This window comes from Hyla sarda, chromosome 5, assembly GCF_029499605.1.
Source record: "Hyla sarda isolate aHylSar1 chromosome 5, aHylSar1.hap1, whole genome shotgun sequence".
NCBI lineage: Eukaryota > Metazoa > Chordata > Amphibia > Anura > Hylidae > Hyla > Hyla sarda.
This window is the reverse complement of record NC_079193.1, coordinates 304,664,343-304,684,475: the sequence shown is the minus strand read 5'-3', so window position 1 is coordinate 304,684,475 and position 20,133 is coordinate 304,664,343. Positions and strand designations below refer to the sequence as shown.

Genomic DNA, 20,133 nt, shown 5'->3' with positions numbered 1-20,133 from the left:
AGAGAGTTCAGGGAGGAAATCTTCCTTTCCCAGGATTGCAGAACTTTTGCTTGTAGGGGTCTCATATGCCACATGGGACTGCTTCTGCTGAGGATGATAGGAGACCTAGAAATTTCATGAGTGTCCTCAGGGATACCCTGTGAGGTATCCGAAGGAAATGAGATCCCTTGGATATCCTTTCCTTTCTTGCTGGAGATAGATAAATTCTCATATTGTGAGAATCTAGGCAGAACCCCAGAAAAGTTCTTACCTTGTCCAGAATTAAATGAGACTTTTCTATATTTACCACCCATCCGAGCTTGTGATGTAAGTCTAAAGTCAGACTGTGTGGAGATGGAGTTTATCCTGGGATCTGGCTAGAATCAGACAATCGTCTAGGTACGGTATAATTCTGATCCCTTGAACTCTGAGTATCACCATCATGGAAGACACTACTTTTGTGAAGACAAACGGGGTGGTTGTGATCCCGAAAGGAAGGACTCGAAATTGGAGATGATGAAGAACTCCTTTGAGAACCCTTCCTGTGGTTCTTGAAAATACGTATGTGAAAGAATGCGTCCTTGAGATGCAAAGACACCATATAGTAGTCTTTCATAGATTTTATTGTTTCCATGCGGAATTTTTGCTTTACAATAAATCTGTTTAGGTATCTTAGGTCTATTATTAGTCTCAACTTCCCTCCCTGCTTGGGGACAAGAAACACAGGAGAATATACTCCTTTGCCTCTCTTGGCTGGAGGGAAGGATTCTACTGCAGCAATGGTGATAAGATCTAGAATTGACTGCTCCAAAAAGTCCTGTTTTGGTGATTTGAGGATGGAGGATATAAGGAAGCTTTCTGGAGGATGAGAAACAAGAGAGATTGCATAACCTCTTTTTACAATATCTAGAACCCACTTGTCGCTTATGAGACTTTACCAAGCTGGGAGATAAGACTGGAGATGACCGCCAACAGGTATGTTGTCCGAGTCAGAAGTCTGGCTTCTTGGCGCCTCTGGCTCTAGAGGATTCTCTTCTAGCAGATCCTGATCCTCTACCTCATCCAGAATTTCTGCTTTGCCTGGATCTCTGTTGATTATAACATCCTTGAAAGGATCTGTTGGATAAGGGAAGACTCTTCCCTTTCTTATCAGAGAGTTCCTCCATAATTGTATAAGTTGCATAATGTATACTTAGAAGAGTTTTCACCAGGCCAGTGTCTAAGACATAAAGCCCTTCTAGCAGCAGAGGAGAGGGACATGTTACGGGCGGACAGTTTAACCTGTTGGCAGTTGGCATCATAAAGGTAGTCCATACCTAAATTCATATATTTGAAGGACTTCAATATATCCTTCCTACTGAACTCAGAGTCAATATCATCTTGAACTCTCTTTAATGGATTCAAAAATGAATTCCATAATCCACACAAACATATCCTGCATGGATGGCTCCTGATTAGGCGGAAGACTGGGACAACATGAGGGGCAAATTGAGTACTCATATCCATCTGGGAGAGGAGTTTAAAAGATACTCAAAGTGTCCGCAATTATGTGCAGACTTTCCACGTGACTCTGTGCGTCCTCCAGAGTTGCCAGACTCCACAGATGACATCTAAAATATACATAACAAAACATAAGCAAGTATAAGAAAATAAAGGCAGAGCAGGATCTGTAGAAACAAACGTACATCGAAGGATTGAATTAGCTATTAAGATAGCAAAAAATGCAAACAATTCAAGAAGGCAGTGTACTGTAAACACAAACACCACTGGAATGCAGATAAGCTCAAAGAGACTGAGCAGAACAAAAGGAAGGGTTTAAATAAGGTGCACTGGCTCCAATAAATTAAGCCCCACCCACTTCCGGTGACATTAGATGAGAGAAAGCAAATTTACCCAAGAAACAAGAATAATAGAAGATAATTTAGATTAAAACATTATAAATGTAATAAGAACGCAGGGAACCTCCTTTGGTTCCCTGCAGCTGCCCCCAGAAATCTTCTCTTCTCGGCCTTCTGAAGACTTCCGGTGACGTCACCAGAAGTGACGCACACGTTATGCACGCATGCAACGCAAATTCTAGGGATTGCAGCCTAACAGGCTAACCAAAATGGCGCAAAACACCAGAGCTACCCCCAGACTGGAACAGGATGACCAGGTAGCCTAGAAAGAAATTTTGAGAGAAGGATTAAGGGGACAGCCTGACGTCCACGCTCACTTCAGGACAGAAAATAAAAACTCAGTGTCCTGTTGTGTAGTGGACATTTATATAGGCAAAGATGGAGGTGCCTATAGGTTTTTTTCTTTGATTTTATTAGAAAATACCCTGTCCTATTAGCTCACAGGAGCAGAAACACCCCATATTGTGCTGCTGAGGGGCGACAGGGAAATACAAGTTCTGTCTTTCCAGAATGCATTGATAAACAAACAAGGCCCAAAATAGCTGCACCCTCCAGAGGTTAATAAGAATATATTTTTATATTGTTCACTTCAGCATGAATTGTGCTGATCGTATTGAAACTTGGAGAACATGCCGTGCAGTCGTGTCACAATGATGGCTGCAGCGATTACTGCGAAGGGAAAGCTGAGAACGGAATTATGCCATAGTAAAATGTTCAAGTGTTTTCGAAATGCTGGTGCCAGCAGAATCCCTGGGCCAGTGTTTTTTAATCAGTGTGCCTCCAGCTGTTGCAAAGCTACAACTCCCAGCATGCCCGGACAGCCGTTGGCTGTCCGGGCATGTTGGAAGTTGTAGTTTCGAAACAGCTGGTGGGACACCAGTTGAAAAATACTGCCCTAGACACTCGGACTGAATAACCCTATTAGCATAAGAATTTTTTCAAACAGATTTGTCACAAATACACAGCTTAACCCCTTAAGGACTCAGGGTTTTTCCGTTTTTGCACTTTCGTTTTTTCCTCCTTACCTTTTAAAAATCATAACCCTTTCAATTTTCCACCTAAAAATCCATATTATGGCTTATTTTTTGCGTCACCAATTCTACTTTGCAGTGACATTAGTCATTTTACCCAAAAATGCACGGTGAACTGGAAAAAAAATCATTGTGCGACAAAATTGAAAAAAAAAACGCCATTTTGCAACTTTTTGGGGCTTCCGTTTCTATGCAGTGCATATTTCGGTAAAAATTACACCTTATCATTATTCTGTAGGTCTATACGGTTAAAATGATACCCTACTTATATAGGTTTGATTTTGTCTCACTTCTGGAAAAAATCATAACTACATGCAGGAAAATGTATACGTTTAAAAATGTCATCTTCTGACCCCTATAACTTTTTTATTTTTCCACATACGGGGCGGTATGAGGACTATTTTTTTGCGCCGTGATCTGAAGTTTTTATCGGTATGATTTTTGTTTTGATCGGACTTTTTGATCACTTTTTATTCATTTTTTAATGGTATAAAAAGTGACCAAAATACGCTTTTTTGGACTTTGGAATTTTTTTGCGCATACGCCATTGACCGTACGGCTTAATTAATTATATATTTTTATAGTTTGGACATTTACGCACGCGGCGATACCACATATGTTTATTTTTTATTTTTTTTACACTGTTTTATTTTTTTTATGGGAAAAGGGGGGTGATTCAAACTTTTATTAGGGAAGGGGTTAAATGACCTTTATTAACACTTTTTTTTTACATTTTTTTTGCAGTGTTATAGGTCCCATAGGGACCTATAACACTGCACACACTGATCTCTTACACAGATCACAGGCGTGTATTAACACGCCTGTGATCAGTGTCATCGGCGCTTGACTGCTCCTGCCTGGATCTCAGGCACGGAGCAGTCATTCGCCGATCGGACACCGGGGAGGCAGGTAAGGGCCCTCCCGGTGTCCGGTCAGCTGTTCGGGACGCCGCGATTTCACCACGGCGGTCCCGAACAGCCTGACTGAGCAGCCGGGTCACTTTCAGTTTCACTTTAGAAGCGGCGGTCAGCTTTGACCGCCGCTTCTAAAGGGTTAATACCGCACATCGCCGCGATCGGCGATGTGTGGTATTAGCCGCGGGTCCCGGCCTTTGATTAACGCCGGGACCGACGCGATATGATGCGGGATGGCGGCGCGATCCCGCTTCATATCGCGGGAGCCGGCGCAGGACGTAAATATACGTCCTGCGTCGTTAAGGGGTTAAAGGGGCTGTCCAGGAAAAACTTTTTTTTATATATCAACTGGCTGCAGAAAGTTAAACAGATTTCTAAATTACTTCTATTAAAAAATCTTAATCTTTGCAGTACTTATGAGCTGCTGAAGTTGAGTTGTTCTTTTCTTTCTAAGTGCTCTCTGATGACACCTGTCTCGGGAACTGTCCAGAGTAGAAGCAAATCCCCATAGCAAATCTCTACTACTCTGTGCAATTCCCGAGACAAGCAGAGAGCACTGTTGCCAGACAGAAAAGAACAACTCAACTTCAGCAGCTCATAAGTGCTGAAAAGATTAAGATTTTTTAATAGAAGTAATTTAGAAATCTGTTTAACTTTCTGCAGCCGGTTGAGATATATATATATATATATATATATATATATATATATATATATATATATAAAAGTTTTTCCTGGAATACCCCTTTAAACTGCATGTGTTACATGTGGAATTTGTTGCAGATGCATTATATACCTCACCCTCTACAAACAGAACGTAACTCAGTCACCAATTTGCGACATAATGAGCCCCTGCAAATCTGCAGGAAAGTTTTGCAGCAGTTTTGACCCATGTGGATTCAACATGGCAACATCAACCACATTGAAACTATTTATCCTTATTATTTTACACATTGAAGTGTTGTCCGCCTCAACACTGCCGCCCTAGGCATAGGCCCACAGGTGCCTAGTGGCAAATACAGTCCTGGTTTGAAGCTAAGTTAGTAGAAGGCTAAAATAAAACCATATTTGAGCTCTGGCCATTCCTGCTATTTGGCTATGTTCACACACACAGTAGAATTTCCTAGCGGAATCTTCTGGAAGAATTCAGCTAGGATATTCTGTTAAGTTTAATGCACATCGGGGGTTATTTACTAATGTGTTTCCGATGTTTTTTGTGAATGAATTTAAACATGTGAGGTGCGCCAAAATTTTTTGCTATAAAACCCAACCATCACTTCATAGAAAAAAAAAATGTTAAAATTTTTTTTTAAAAAGAGGTGGTGTGTCTGTCCAGGGAAAGGGGCATGTCCACGCATAAGGGGTGCCACCCCGACAAAAGGTGCATGTCCCCGAAATATTTATTATGAAAAAACCTCTAAATAAATATAAAGGTGTGGGGGAAGTGCTATTTAAGACATAACTTTTAATATATGCTTACTAAAACACACCAATATGTGCAAAGTGATTATACCCACATAAAAATAAAATCATGCGACACAGGATCTGTTAGGATCACCACCCATCTGGTGGATTTATCATGAATCTAATGTGTAGATACACATATTTAGTCATGAATCTCTAATAAGAAATATAATTCTTAACGCGTTTCTACTCCAATCAAGAGTGTCCTCAGGAGAATATCAGAATAATAGAGATAATAAGAGTATCACATTTAAATAAACATGGTATTACTGAGTGACCCACGATACAGGTTATCATTCAGAGGGTGTGATCTTTCCCAGCTGAAACAGGAGAATGCCGACACGACAGTCCTTGCCGTGGTTCCGGACACTGTCAGCTGGTCTAAGTGCCGATCACAGGATCCCGGGAGGTGCGCAACCCGCAGTGGCGGGGAGCCAAAGTGATTCTAACCGGCTGCGATTAGGTGACCGGCATTCTCCTGTTTCAGCTGGGAAAGATCACACCCTCTGAGTGATAACCTGTATCGTGGGTTTCCCCATATAATGTGGTGGATTTGAGCTCTGGAAAACCTGATAGTCTAGAACTGTTGTAAAAATTTTTTAAAAAAGGCAAAATGTAGGAAAAAATTTGTAAATACCATTGAAAAATACCTGTAGGGGAAAAAAAAATATACCACACAGGAAACTACACTCGACTCTTAGTAAATCAACCCTATTAAAGTACATGAGGATTCCACTGTCCCATTCACACGGCAGAATTTCCGCTGTGGAAATTCCGCCTCAGATATTCTGCTTCCGAGATTGAACATGTCTTTAAATTTTACAGCATTCTGGTAAAATCCCTTTGAACTCAATGGGGCTTCGAATTTCGGCAGAATTCTGTTTTTTGAGCACACAAAAATTCCGCCGAAATTCCGCTCAAATTCTGCAAAACTGCTAATATTCGGCAGCAATCTTTGCAGAGTGGAATTTGAGCAGAATTTGAGCTGATTGGTTGCTATGGGCAACTCAGCAACTTTTCCTCTGGACAGGCTTGATAAATCTCCGCCATCATGTATACCTAACATACCTGACTTTCTAGATGGGCCCATGCAACATAATACTGGAGGACACAGGGGGATATTTATCAAAACCTGTGCAGAGGAAAAGTTGCTGAGTTGCCCATAGCAACCAATCAGATCGCTTCTTTCATTTTTAACAAGTCCTCGGCAAAATGAAAGTAGCGATCTGATTGGTTGCTATGGGCAACTGGGCAACTTTTCCTCTTCACAGGTTTTGATAAATCTCCCCCTGATCTCTAGTTATTTCTCTAATGGACAAAATGTAATAGATTCTTCTTACATAAATCTTTATAGGTCCATGGGGTAGATTCCCAAATGGAATGAATTGTCAGAAACATAAATCAGTTCTCTGGGTAAAACATGCTGCAGCCTGTCAGTACATGCATGGGATACTAGTTACCTAGTACTGTATATTGTATAAGGATTCTTCAGTATAATGTATCTATATACTCATTTAAAATGGAAGGATTAATTGATGATGGCTAAGTTATTTTCATTGGGAAAACCTAACCCTTGACAGAAGATGACATTTCCAACATGTATAAAAGGGATCCTTTGTTGGAGAAAAATTAGCTGTGCTTTTTTAATTAATTTGTCTGTTACTGCCCCTATATAGGTCAATTACTGCCTCTCTGTTTTATGCTCATTGGTGATGACATATCAGCATATCATCCATTGAGATATCATATGACATAATTAGACAAATAAGGATGCCGTCATAAATGCCCCTTAGGCTATGTTTCCAAAATGGTCGTACAGTGGTCCCTCTACATACGATGGTAATCCGTTCTAAATGAACCATCGTTTTTTTGAAACCATCGTATGTTGAGGGATCCGTGCAATGTAAAGTATAGGACAGTGGTCTCCAACCTGCGGACCTCCAGATGTTGCAAAACTACAACTCCCAGCATGCCCGAACAGCCAACGGCTGTCCGGGCATGCTGGGAGTTGTAGTTTTGCAACATCTGGAGGTCCGCAGGTTGAAGACCACTGGTATTGGAGGTTATACTTACGTGTCCCCGCCGCTCTGGACCATCAGCACCCGTCATCGCTGCCCTGGATGTCGCCCTCCATCGCTTTCGCCGCGTCCCCGGGGTTTCCCCGACGCTCCGGGAAGGTCTCTGCTGCCTGGGAACGTCGCTCTCCAACGCCGCCATCACGTCGCTACGCACGCCGCTCCTATTGGATGACGGGATGGCATGCGTGGCGACGTAATGACGACGGAGAGCGCCGACAAAGCAGGGGATCCCGAGGAGTACGTGCCGGAGCCCCGAGGACAGGTAAGTGATCGTCAGCGGAGCACACGGGGCACCGTAAACGGCTATCCGGTGGCAGCTGAAGCAGTCTGCGCTGCCAGATAGCCGTTTATGCGATGGCCCCGACATACAAAAGCATCGTATGTTGATGCTGCCTTCAACATGCGATGGCCTCTGAGAGGCCATCGTATGTTGAAATGATCGTATGTCGGGGCCATCGTAGGTCGGGAGGTCACTGTACATTGTTTTTCCACAGGAAAAACTTTGATGCCAGATGTTACCAGGGAATCAATAGGGAAACGCAAAACGTGTTTTTTGGCATTTTTTCCCCTGACCCAGGCATTTTGCTGTGATCTGACAGTTTTGCCAAATTGCAGCATGCTGAGACTATGGTGTTTGTTTAAGCACTTCCCTCCACAGCCATACAGCATTTTCAAGCACCACAGAGGTTCTGGGAAGAGCCAGTACCAACATGTCTGGAGCGTCAAAAATGGCGCTCCTTGTCCTATTTGGTAACAGGCTGGCATTATTTAGGCTGTAGAGGGCCAATAACAATTGTCCTCAGCCACCCTGGTAACGTCAGGCTGTTGCTGCTTGGTTGGTATCTGGCTGTGTTATTTTTAATTTTTTTTCCCAAAAATGAATAAATAAAGGGTTCCCTATATTTTTTGTCTCAGCCAGATACCAAGCAAGCAGTGACAGCCTCATGTTACCAGGGTGGGCGAGGACTATTGTTACTGGCCCTCTACAGTCTAAAAACGCCAGCCTATTACTGGCTAGGCCCAGGTGCGCCACCAGGCCTGTTGGTACTGGCTCTTCACGGTACCCCTGTAATATTTGGGGGTTAGTGCTAGCGGTTTTGGCGGCTAACGCTAAGCCCCGGCTTGATAATGCTTATACTCTATGCCTGAAAATAAGATTTAAAAAAACACAACACTTCGGAAAAAAATTAACTCCCCAACAGCCCTTGTTAGCCATTTGTCCCAGAGGAAGGGGCATACTTGTTGAGTTCACAAATATGGGATATGTCCTTTTAATGTCATATGGCTTTTAGAGCAAGTAAACCTATATATGAATGGCTAAAAGCTGATTATTTTTATTTTGTTGAATGCAAACTGCTATTGCAAAAAACTATGGGGGTTTTATAAAAACTAGGGCGATCTTTTTTTCATCTGTGTGGTGCACATTTTACCTAATGTTTACGGAGCTAACGTGGTGCACACTTGTCAGTCAGCCCGGTGCGAATGCCTGTATCTGGTGCCAGCTGCAGTGTCCATTGGACAAATGTTTTATATCATAAATCAGGGTGTAAACTGTGCACCTAGAAAACCACATCCTAACTTTGCCCACACAACGACCACTGGATTCACCAGAATAAAAAGCCATATACGCTGGCGAAAGTCACATTATAAATATGATGGATGCTTTGTGCAGGGACTTATATAGACCAATTATGGCCTTGATAAATGACCCCTTATATTTTTAAGGGTCAAATTTGTGGTAGCCCTTGGGGGGTGTATGGTAGTGGTGGTATGGTATCGGTATATGAGGGGTTAATATTAACCCTATAGTTTGTGACGCCAGGCTGAGGGCTGGTATGCTGAAGTAATGCTCCGGCCTATCACCGCCCTTCCCAGTAACGATAGGTGCATGAAATGACTGAAGGTCCACAAGGAAATTGAACTTGAACTTGAACAACTTTACTTAAGTGCTTGCGATACATCCAAGGCACAGTAACAGTCTCATACAAACAGTCCTTATATCGCTCAGTGACTGACAGTTGTTGCGGACCTTGAGCTATTTAGAAAGTCTCTGAATTTAGGGTAGATATTTGCAGATCCGTCCGGATTTAGGGGTTATATTAGGTCCGGTGATGCTGCAGACAGAGTGTCTGGGGATTGATACACTATCTATTTTGAATTACTCAGCCGTTGCCGCAAGGCTCGGGCCTAACTCACTGCGATAGTTGTTGCGCAGATCCTTCTTGTTTGACACCCCAGGAACAAGAGAGAGAAAAGATGGCCACCACTCCCTTATATAGGCAGGGGAGAGGGTGAATACGATTGGTCCGAACATCTGTCATTCACCATTACACAGAGTAATGCGATTGCATACGTCATAGGGCCTCCAAAGGTCCTTAAGCAGAATACCATAGAGTTTACCTAGTCACGTGACCCGCAGGTCCTGCAACGCTATGGAACAGGTAATTAACCATTTATTTACATATATATTACTATATTTACATCAACCTTACATAAATTACTGAACTATTGAGGCGACAAGGGGTAGGCTACACAACAGGGATCCCTACGTGCTAGGGACTCTGGCTATGGGGACCCACACATACATAGGTACCGTATAAGATGCAGTACCGGGACACCACAAATTATTTTGCAGAAAGACAGTTTTTTTCGTTTCATTTAACAGTATTTCACAACATGAAAAGGGAACCCATCACATTGAAAATGTAGTTCATCTGTAGACATCATGTTATAGAGCAGGAAGGGCTGAGCATATTGTTATACATGCTTGTGGAAAAGATTCAGTGGAACTTTTAATTTTAAAGTATAAATATAAAACTCTGCTCATCCTGGGTAAAGGAGTCCAGTGGGCGGTCCTACTCAGTGATTAATAGCCTTCTCTATACTAGTTTGCATACAAAAGAGTGCTGTCGGGGGTACACAGTAGGAAATCTGCCACTACTAGAGGACACACAGAGCTACCTGTCCTCTGGAGACCCCCGGTGACTGCTGTCGGTGCATGTGCATTGTGAAATATGCTGCGGATGTGCCTCATGTGACCCTGATCTTAGGTTACAAAATTACTAGTTATATATTAAATATTTTCTCACAATACTATGTAACACCCTGCTGAGCTCCTCTGGCTCTGTGACATAATGTCTGCAGATTGGACTGCATATACAATGTGACAGGTTCTCTTTAACCCTTTAACGACGCAGGACGTATATTTACGTCCTGCGCCGGCTCCCGCGATATCAAGCGGGGTCGCGCTGCGACCCCGCATCACATCGCGTCGGTCCCGGCGCTCATCAACGGCCGGGACCCGCGGCTAATGCCACACATCGCCGATCACGGTATTAAAGCGAAAGTGAAAGTATCCCGGCTAGTCAGTCGGGCTGTTCGGGACCGCTGCGGTGAAATCGCGGCATCCCGAACAGCTTGCAGGACACCGGGAGGGCCCTTACCTGCCTCCTCGGTGTCCGATCGACGAATGACTGCTTCGTGCCTGAGATCCAGGCAGGAGCAGTCAAGCGCCGATAACACTGATCACAGGCGTGTTAATACACGTCTGTGATCAGGATGAGAGATCAGTGTGTGCAGTGTTATAGGTCCCTATGGGACCTATAACACTGCAAAAAAAAAGTAAAAAAAAAGTGTTAATAAAGGTCATTTAACCCCTTCCCTAATAAAAGTTTGAATCACCCCCCTTTTCCCATAAAAAAAAATAAAACAGTGTAAAAAAAATAAAAACAAACATATGTGGTATCGCCGCGTGCGTAAATGTCCGAACTATAAAAATATATCATTAATTAAACCACACGGTCAATGGCGTACGTGCAAAAAAATTCCAAAGTCCAAAAAGGCGTATTTTGGTCACTTTTTATACCATTAAAAAATGAATAAAAAGTGATAAAAAAAGTCCGATCAAAACAAAAATCATACCGATAAAAACTTCAGATCACGGCGCAAAAAATGAGCCCTCATACCGCCCTGTACGTGGAAGAATAAAAAAGTTATAGGGGTCAGAAGAGGACATTTTAAAACTTATAAATTTTCCTGCATGTAGTTATGATTTTTTCCAGAAGTACGACAAAATCAAACCTATATAAGTAGGGTATCATTTTAACCGTATGGACCTACAAAATAATGATATGGTGTCATTTTTACCGACATATGCACTGCGTAGAAACGGAAGCCCCCAAAAGTTACAAAATGGCGTTTTTTCTTCGATTTTGTCGCACAATGATTTTTTTTTCCGTTTCGTCGTGAATTTTGGGGTAAAATGACTGATGTCACTGCAAAGTAGAATTGGTGACGCAAAAAATAAGCCATAATATGGATTTTTAGGTGGAAAATTGAAAGGATTATGATTTTTAAAAGGTAAGGAGGAAAAAACTAAAGTGCAAAAACGGAAAAACCCTGAGTCCTTAAGGGGTTAAAGGGTTACTCCCCTGCCCCAGTGTTCGGAACATTTTGTTCCGAATGCTGGGGGCAGGAGGTGGGGGTTGTGAAATCATGCCCATGCCCCCTCGTGATGTCACACCATGCCCCCTCAATGCAAGTCTATGGGAGGGGGCGTGAAGGCTGGGTGCTGCACATAGATCGTGGGGGTCCCATCTGCGGAACCCCAGACATCAAAATGTTCCAAATGCTGGAGCAGGGGAGTACCCCTTTAAAGAGAACCTGTCACATTGTATATGCAGTCTAATCTGCAGACATCATGTCACAGAGCCAAAGGAGCTGAGCAGGGTGTTACATAGTATTGTGAGAAATGATTTAATATACAACAAGTAAATTAGATGAGATGTCTAGGGGTGGAGTACCCCTTTAACAAAAAGCTCTTTCTACCACTATACAACAGGAAGTCCCAGCAGTTACATGTACTCACGCTGCTGTTTCTAAAATGTCTAACCTTCCGCGCTAAAGTAAATATGAGCTATAATATTATCAGAACACTTTGAGATGGAAAATAAAAACAATTTTTTTTATTTTTTTTACATCTTGAGAAACTGCAGACAGTTCATTGTAGCCAAATATTCCATTTCTTTGGTGTGCCATTCTCATCCACATTAACTACACATCAGTATTCCATTTTCCAGAAATAATAAATCTGTCTTCACACCTCTCATCCATATGGATGTGATTTTTACAAGAGTCTGTATGGATTTATTATCCATTTCTGTGTGAGACGAAAGGAAACAAACACCATTATCTTCGTATGAACGTTCATGAACGGACATTTAGCAACATTTACGTTTAATAATTGTTTCTATTTTAGCCCTAATAAAGCTGATAAGGTCTGAGGCCATCCTGCACATCATAACCTATGTATTCCTATTGACTATTCCTAAAACATCACTATATTTTCTGCCTCGGCCTATTGACAATGACCTATTGCAAACACGCTCATATAAAAGGAAGCTCATGATTAATGGTCAGTCCACGTCACGTGCACAGGCCATAGTGCTCCCACAAATCATTCAAGCACTTGCAATTTATATGTTTGTTTTCACAACAGTAAGGCTGAACCATTGACCTATATTATGAAAGTAATAACTGAAAAGCAGAAAGGCCACAAAACAATGGAACATATACAGTGCATGTACCTCTACTACTGTTTTCATATTCTGTAAGAGTTATTAAAACCCCATTTGACCATACCTACTCACAGTATGCCGGATATTTTTACAAAAAAATAAACAAAATAATCTGAAACATGACAATGCTGCATAGAACTCACCTGTGTTTATTATATTAATGTTTATATGTATGAAATTCACTGTAATTGTCTTTGCTTTTGACTATTTTATTATTGTTCCGGGCAAAGTAACACATTTTTTTTTACATGAAATCTCTATGCATTATGTTACACCTGGTGCCCATTATCTAGTGTGCCATCCATCCTAAGGCTAGCCATGTCTGAGAAGCATTTACTATCTCTCCATGTATCAGCTCTACAGACATCAGAACAAAATGCTGACTCTGCAGGATCTGCAGGTGTTTGGGGACTCTGTCCTAAGAAGATCTTAAAGGGGTACTCCACCCCTAGACATCTTATCCCCTATCCAAAGAATAGGGAATAAGATGTCTGATCGTGGGGGTCCCGCCGCTGGGGACCCCCGCAATACAGCATGCAGCACCCACCTTTATCTGCTTCCGGCAGCGCTGGAGGTTCTGGCTCCTGACTACGGGAAAGACTTGCATTGAGGGGTTGGGGCGTGATGTCACACGGAGGCTGAGTCGTGATGTGATGCCCCGCCCCTCAATGCAAGTCTATGGGAGGGGGCGTGACAGCTGTCACGCCCCCTCCCATAGACTTGCATTGAGGGGGCGGGACATGACGTCACACAGGGCGGAGTCATGACGTCACAATCTTCCGTTCCCGTGGTCGGGAGCCAGAACCTCCAACACTGCCGGAAGCAGATACAGGTGGGTGCTGCATGCTATATTGCGGGGGTCCCCAGCGGCTGGACCCTGCGATCAGACATCTTATCCCCTATCCTTTGGATAGGGGATAAGATGTCTAGGGGTGGAGTACCCCTTTAAAAGGGTATTCCAAGGAATAAAATGTTTTCAAATCAACTGGTGACACACAATTATGCAAATTACTTTTAGTTATAAAATGTTTTCAAATCAACTGTGACATACAACATAATGCAAATTACTTACATTTTAATCTCAAGCATTTAAGTAGTTATTATCAGCTGGAGGAAGTATTGTAGTCTTTCTAGTCAGACATTCTGCTCGCTGCTGCCATTTGTTTCCATGTCATGAACTGTCCAAAGCATGAGCAAATCCCCATAGCAAACCTCTCCTGTTCTGGACAGTTCCTGACATGGACAGAGGTGGCAGCAATGAGCACTATGTCTGACTGAAAGACTAAACAACTTCTTGCAGGTTATAGGTACTGGCTGTATGCAGCTAATAAGTACTGGAAGGATTGAGATTTTTAAATAGAAGCAATTTACAAATCTGTTTAACTTTCTGTCACCAGTTGATAATTTCTTTTTCTCCAGGGTACCCCGTTCATACAAGTAACTAGTTGAGTAGTTTGGGTTTAACATACTGTGGACATTTGGCCTAAAGCCTACGGGTAGGTTCACAGTTGGAAATTGTGCGGAATGTTCTGCGAATGCCGGAATTGGGATTTCTGTGGCAGAAACATCTGCTGCACAAATTTCACCGTGTGCACATTGCTGCAGAATCCAATTGAAATAAATTCTGCTGAATTCTGCATGGACATTCCACCGTGTAAATATATACCCTAAATATCTGCCTGTTAAAGGTCTAGTCCCAACTTGAACATTTGTGGCCTCTTGGACCACACCTCTGAATTTCTGCCAGCTAGGTTGCAGCCACTGGAAGTCTTCAGGAAAGCAATGGCAGCAGAGTTGGCTGTTTTGCACAGCTTGCATTAATCCCATTGGCTGACATTTATCATTGTCTTTAGACAGATTTTTGTGTCTAGAAAAGGCACAAAAAAAGGAGCAAGCAGGATTTATTTGCGCCTTTTTTGCACCTTTTGGTTTACACATTTCTGCTGATTTTGAGTTGCAATCCACTAATTTTGGCAATACACATGATATGGACGGGTTTTATGAACTGCGCCTTTTTGTGAAAAGGCGCAAAAAAGGTGCAAAACCACAAAAAAGTCTCTAAAACTACACCAGCCAAGACTTAGCTTAGCTTTTTGGGGTATGTGAAGAGTGAAATTTTAGAAAAATGTGACCTGCACAAAATGTATCAAATGCTCTGCTACCATTTAATAAATGTGGTGCTCCTACACATTACCAGCACACACAAAAAAAATTGTGTAGAAAAATGCTTCACTTACACCTACAATCATAAATGCCAGACATTGACTTTAATAGAATTTATGTAAACAGTGTAGCACCACAAGCTATGCTGGCTCTGTAAGGCTCCTTTCACACTATAAAATCCGTTTTAAAGATCCGTTTAATGTTCCGTCATGAACACCCCTAAAATCGTCCGTTAAACGGCCATTACAAAATCCCATTATAGTCTATGGGATTTTTACATTATCCGTTTTAACCCGTCATAGCCTGTTATTAGTAACGGACATTATTTTGTGACGGGAGAAAGGACGGAAGAAATAGTGCATGCACTATTTCTCCCGTTACTTTCTCCCATCAAAAAATAATGTCCGTTATTAATAACAGGCTATGACTGGTTAACCTCTAGGTGACGCAGGACATATGCATATGCCCTGTATCCCCGATCCTTAAGGACTCAGGGCCTACCTGTATACCCTGGTCCAGTATAACGGGTTTAAACCGTTCTCACCGGTGGAGAACGGGTTAAATCTGGTGGGTCCCAGTTGCTACGGGCAGCCAGGACCCACATCTAATGCCGGGCATGGCCAATCGGCCTGATGCCAGGCATTAACCCTTTAGATGCCGCAATCTAAGTTGATTGCGGCATCTAAAGCAAAAGTAAAAGAATCCCCGTAGCTCAGCGATGCTGACCGGGACTATCACAACAAAATCGCGATGTTCCGATCAGCTTACTGGACAACGGGAGGGTCCTCACCTGCCTCTCCGTCGTCCGATCGGCGATCTATTTCTCCATGCCTGCGCAGCAGGCTAGAGCAGTAGAGCGCCGGTTACACTGATCAATGCTGTGCAATGGCAGAGCATTGAACAGTGTATGCAATCAGAAGATTGCATGTTGTAGCCCCCTATGGGCTCAAAAAAAAAAAAAAAAAAGGAATGTAATAAGTTAATTAACCCCTTCCCTATTAAAAATTTAAGTCACCCCGTTTTCCCATTTTTTAAATAAAATAGTGTAATAAAGAATAAAAATAATCATATGTGTTACTGCAGTGTGCGTAAATGTCAGAACTATTAACTTATAATGTTAGCTAAACCGCACGGCCTAGGGCGTACTTGTAAAAAAATACCAAAGTCCAAAATTGTGCATTTTTGGTCACTTCATATACTATAAAAATATTAATAAAAGTGATCAAAAAGTCCCATCAAAACAAAAATGGTACCGATAAAAACTACAGACAAAAAATGAGCCCTCATACTGCCCCATACACGGAAAAATAAAAAAGTTATAGGGGTCAGAAGATGCCAATTTTAAACATACTAATTTTGGTGCATGTGTAAACCTCAAACACATATAGGGTATAAGTGTTAGATTGAAGCATAAAAATACTAATGCACTGGGTACCAAACCCTAATATATAACAAAGCAATAACACAGAATTAGCCCCAATACCACTGCTACCATGAACTCCCACTAATCACAATGTAAGCTAGAAAAAAATTGAGTCATTTACTCGAAATACAAAAAAACATAATATTTATTAATACATTTGTTTAACTCCTTAAGGACGCAGGACGTAAATGTGCGTCCTGGTGAGGTGGTACTTAACGCACCAGGACGTACATTTACGTCCTAAGCATAACCGCGGGCATCGGAGCGATGCCCGTGTCATGCGCGGCTGATCCCGGCTGCTGATCGCAGCCAGGGACCCGCCGGCAATGGCCGACGCCCGCGATCTCGCGGGCGTCCGCCATTAACCCCTCAGGTGCCGGGATCAATACAGATCCCGGCATCTGCGGCAGTTCGCGATTTAAATGAACGATCGGATCGCCCGCAGCGCTGCTGCGGGGATCCGATCATTCATAACACCGCAGGGAGGTCCCCTCTCCTTCCTCCGTGCGGCTCCCGGCGTCTCCTGCTCTGGTCTGTGATCGAGCAGACCAGAGCAGGAGATGACCGATAATACTGATCTGTTCTATGTCCTATACATAGAACAGATCAGTATTAGCAATCATGGTATTGCTATGAATAGTCCCCTATGGGGACTATTCAAGTGTAAAAAAAATGTAAAAAAATGTAAAAGTAAAAGTAAAAAAAAAGTGAAAAATCCCCTCCCCCAATAAAAAAGTAAAACGTCCGTTTTTTCCTATTTTACCCCCAAAAAGCGTAAAAAACATTTTTTATAGACATATTTGGTATCGCCGCGTGCGTAAATGTCCGAACTATTAAAATAAAATGTTAATGATCCCGTACGGTGAACGGCGTGAACGAAAAAAAATAAAAAAAGTCCAAAATTCCTACTTTTTTAATACATTTTATTAAAAAAAATTATAAAAAATGTATTAAAAGTTTTTTATATGCAAATGTGGTATCAAAAAAAAGTACAGATCATGGCGCAAAAAATGAGCCCCCATACCGCCCCTTATACGGAAAAATAAAAAAGTTAGAGGTCATCAAAATAAAGGGATTATAAACGTACTAATTTGGTTAAAAAGTTTGTGATTTTTTTTAAGCGCAACAATAATATAAAAGTATATAATAATGGGTATCATTTTAATCGTATTGACCCTCAGAATAAATAACACATGTCATTTTTACCATAAATTGTACGACATGAAAACAAAACCTTCCAAAATTAGCAAAATTGCATTTTTCGTTTTAATTTCCCCACAAAAATAGTGTTTTTTGGTTGCGCCATACATTTTATGATATAATGAGTAATGTCATTACAAAGGACAACTGGTCGCGCAAAAAACAAGTCCTCATACTAGTCTGTGGATGAAAATATAAAAGAGTTATGATTTTTAGAAGGCGAGGAGGAAAAAATGAAAATGTAAAAATTAAATTGTCTGAGTCCTTAAGGCCAAAATGGGCTGAGTCCTTAAGGGGTTAAAAACACATAGAGAATTCCACAAGTGGGGGAAAAGACACCAAAAAGTGTCACACCGGACCCTGGCATAACACCTTACAAGCTAAGGTTATTAAAACATATATACTGCATGTATCCTGTGCATAGAAATAGTGCTACATATTAATCAGGTACAAGTATCCATTAGTTGTGCCAGTACATACATAACCACAATGAGCAGTACATACATAACCAGGGAGCGGCGTGACACGACCCCAACCCGGTGTTTTGGGATCAACCTCGACAAAGGTTTCTAGCTTACATTGTAATTTTGGCCCATGTAGTTCATAATTTTTTTAAGTATTAAAATAAAATAAAACCTATATACATTTGGTATCCTTGTAACTGTATGGACATACAGAATAAAAATAAGGTGTCCTTTTTACCGAAAAGTGCACTGCATAGAAACGGGAGCCCCCAACATTTACAAAATGGCGTTTCTTTTTTCGTTTATCCCCACAAATATTTTTTGGGGGGTTTTGCTGCAGGTTATATTATAAAATAAGTGATGTCATTACAAAGTTCAATTGGTGACACAAAAAACAAGCCCTTATAAGGGTCTGTAAGTGCAAAATTGAAAGTGTTATGATTTTTAGAAGGGAAGGAGGAAATAACGAAAATGCAAAAACGAACATTTTTAAGGTGAAAATAGGCTTAGTCCCTAAGGGGTTAAAGGAGTAGTCCAGTGCTGAAAAACTTATCCCCTATCCTAAAGATAGGGGATAAGTTTCAGATCACAAGGGGGTCTGACCGCTTGGACCCCCCCGATCTTCTGTACGGGGCCACGGCTCGCAGGCCAGATAGCGGGTGGCGACCACCGCACAATGCGGTGGCCGATGCGCCCCCTTAATACAATGCTATGGCAGAGCCGGAGATTGCAGAAGGGGCGTGTCAGCTGCCGCTTCGTGGGGTGGTCAACACGCCCCCTTCCCGCGGGCTGCCGGGGCCCCGTACAGTAGATTGCGGGGGGCCCCAGCGGTTGGACCCCCCGCGATCTGAAAATTATCCCCTATCTTTAGGATAGGGGATGTTTTTCAGCACTGGACTACTCCTTTAAAACTGATAATGTAAAAATCCCATAGACTATAATGGGATTTTGTAATGTCCGTAAGGGATTTTGTAACTGCCATTTAACGGCCGATTGTCTCTCTGAGCAAAATAGCCATTTGGCTATATTCAGCTTCCTGATCACTTCCAGTGGCAACAAGCAAGCCAAGGGGGGGCTTTGGTGTCTAGATTGGACCTGTGTTTATGCCATAAATATCCAGATGGGAACAAAATACAGTGAATATATGTTTTCTGGAACCTATTTTAGTTTGTGAAGTCACACAAGGTGCATCAGCTGCCTCCATTGGAGAGAGCAACACAGATGACTTAAAGCAGTGTTTTCCAACCAGTGTGCCTCCAGCTGTTGCAAAACTTCAACTCCCAGCATGCCGGGAGTTGTAGTTTTGCAACAGCTGGAGGCACCCTGGATAGGAAACACTGGCCTAGAATAAGAATAAATATACAAGACCACAGATGGCCTAGTGCCTTAGACTACCATCTACACCACTATTGATTCTAATATTCATTATACAGAAGTATTATTAGGATGTTGTATGGCACTATTATTTAATCACTTATTGTTTGGAGCTTTATTTTGGCCATTAGGTCTTGTTTTTATGTTTGATGACCATTCTGTCACAAAAATAATCCCAAAAAGTTCACTTTTCCAAATCAGTTTAGAAGACATTTAGTCATATTGTCTGTCTCAAATAAACTCCTGTCCTCAGGAATAGTTCCATATTTTTCTAATATTATGTTTTCCTAAAAGGATTTGGATTATCATCAGAACATTGGGGAAAAGTTAATTACTATGAGACTGTGTTTTTCCTTTCAGGTAACAATAACATGGATTGTAACAAGACATCTCTCTCTTTTTTCCTAGGCGTTTCTCCACCGAATGATGCAATATGCTGCTTCAAAATCTGATAAAAATGTCACAGAGGAAACCGTAAAGGTTAGTCCCAAAATTCTTGCTGGTGTCAGTCTATTTTCAGGACATGTGGATGTGTTTAGAATAATAGATTTATATAAAACAGCAGGAGTCCT

The 20,133-nt window shown here is 41.9% G+C and overlaps 1 protein-coding gene across 2 annotated transcripts in view; it reads left to right on the top strand.

Moving 5' to 3' along the window:
• PREX2 (phosphatidylinositol-3,4,5-trisphosphate dependent Rac exchange factor 2) overlaps positions 1 to 20,133 on the top strand; it is a 367,011-nt gene that overhangs the window by 73,464 nt on the left and 273,414 nt on the right. Inside the window, exons 1-2 of one of the 2 annotated variants that reach the window (XM_056522124.1) lie at positions 9,779 to 9,802; positions 19,970 to 20,041. In XM_056522124.1, coding sequence (XP_056378099.1) covers positions 9,794 to 9,802; positions 19,970 to 20,041 — 81 coding nt within the window. In that variant the 5' untranslated portion in view covers positions 9,779 to 9,793. Of the gene's footprint in view, positions 1 to 9,778; positions 9,803 to 19,969; positions 20,042 to 20,133 lie in introns of those variants that run through there. The other variant, XM_056522123.1, reaches the window with a different exon arrangement.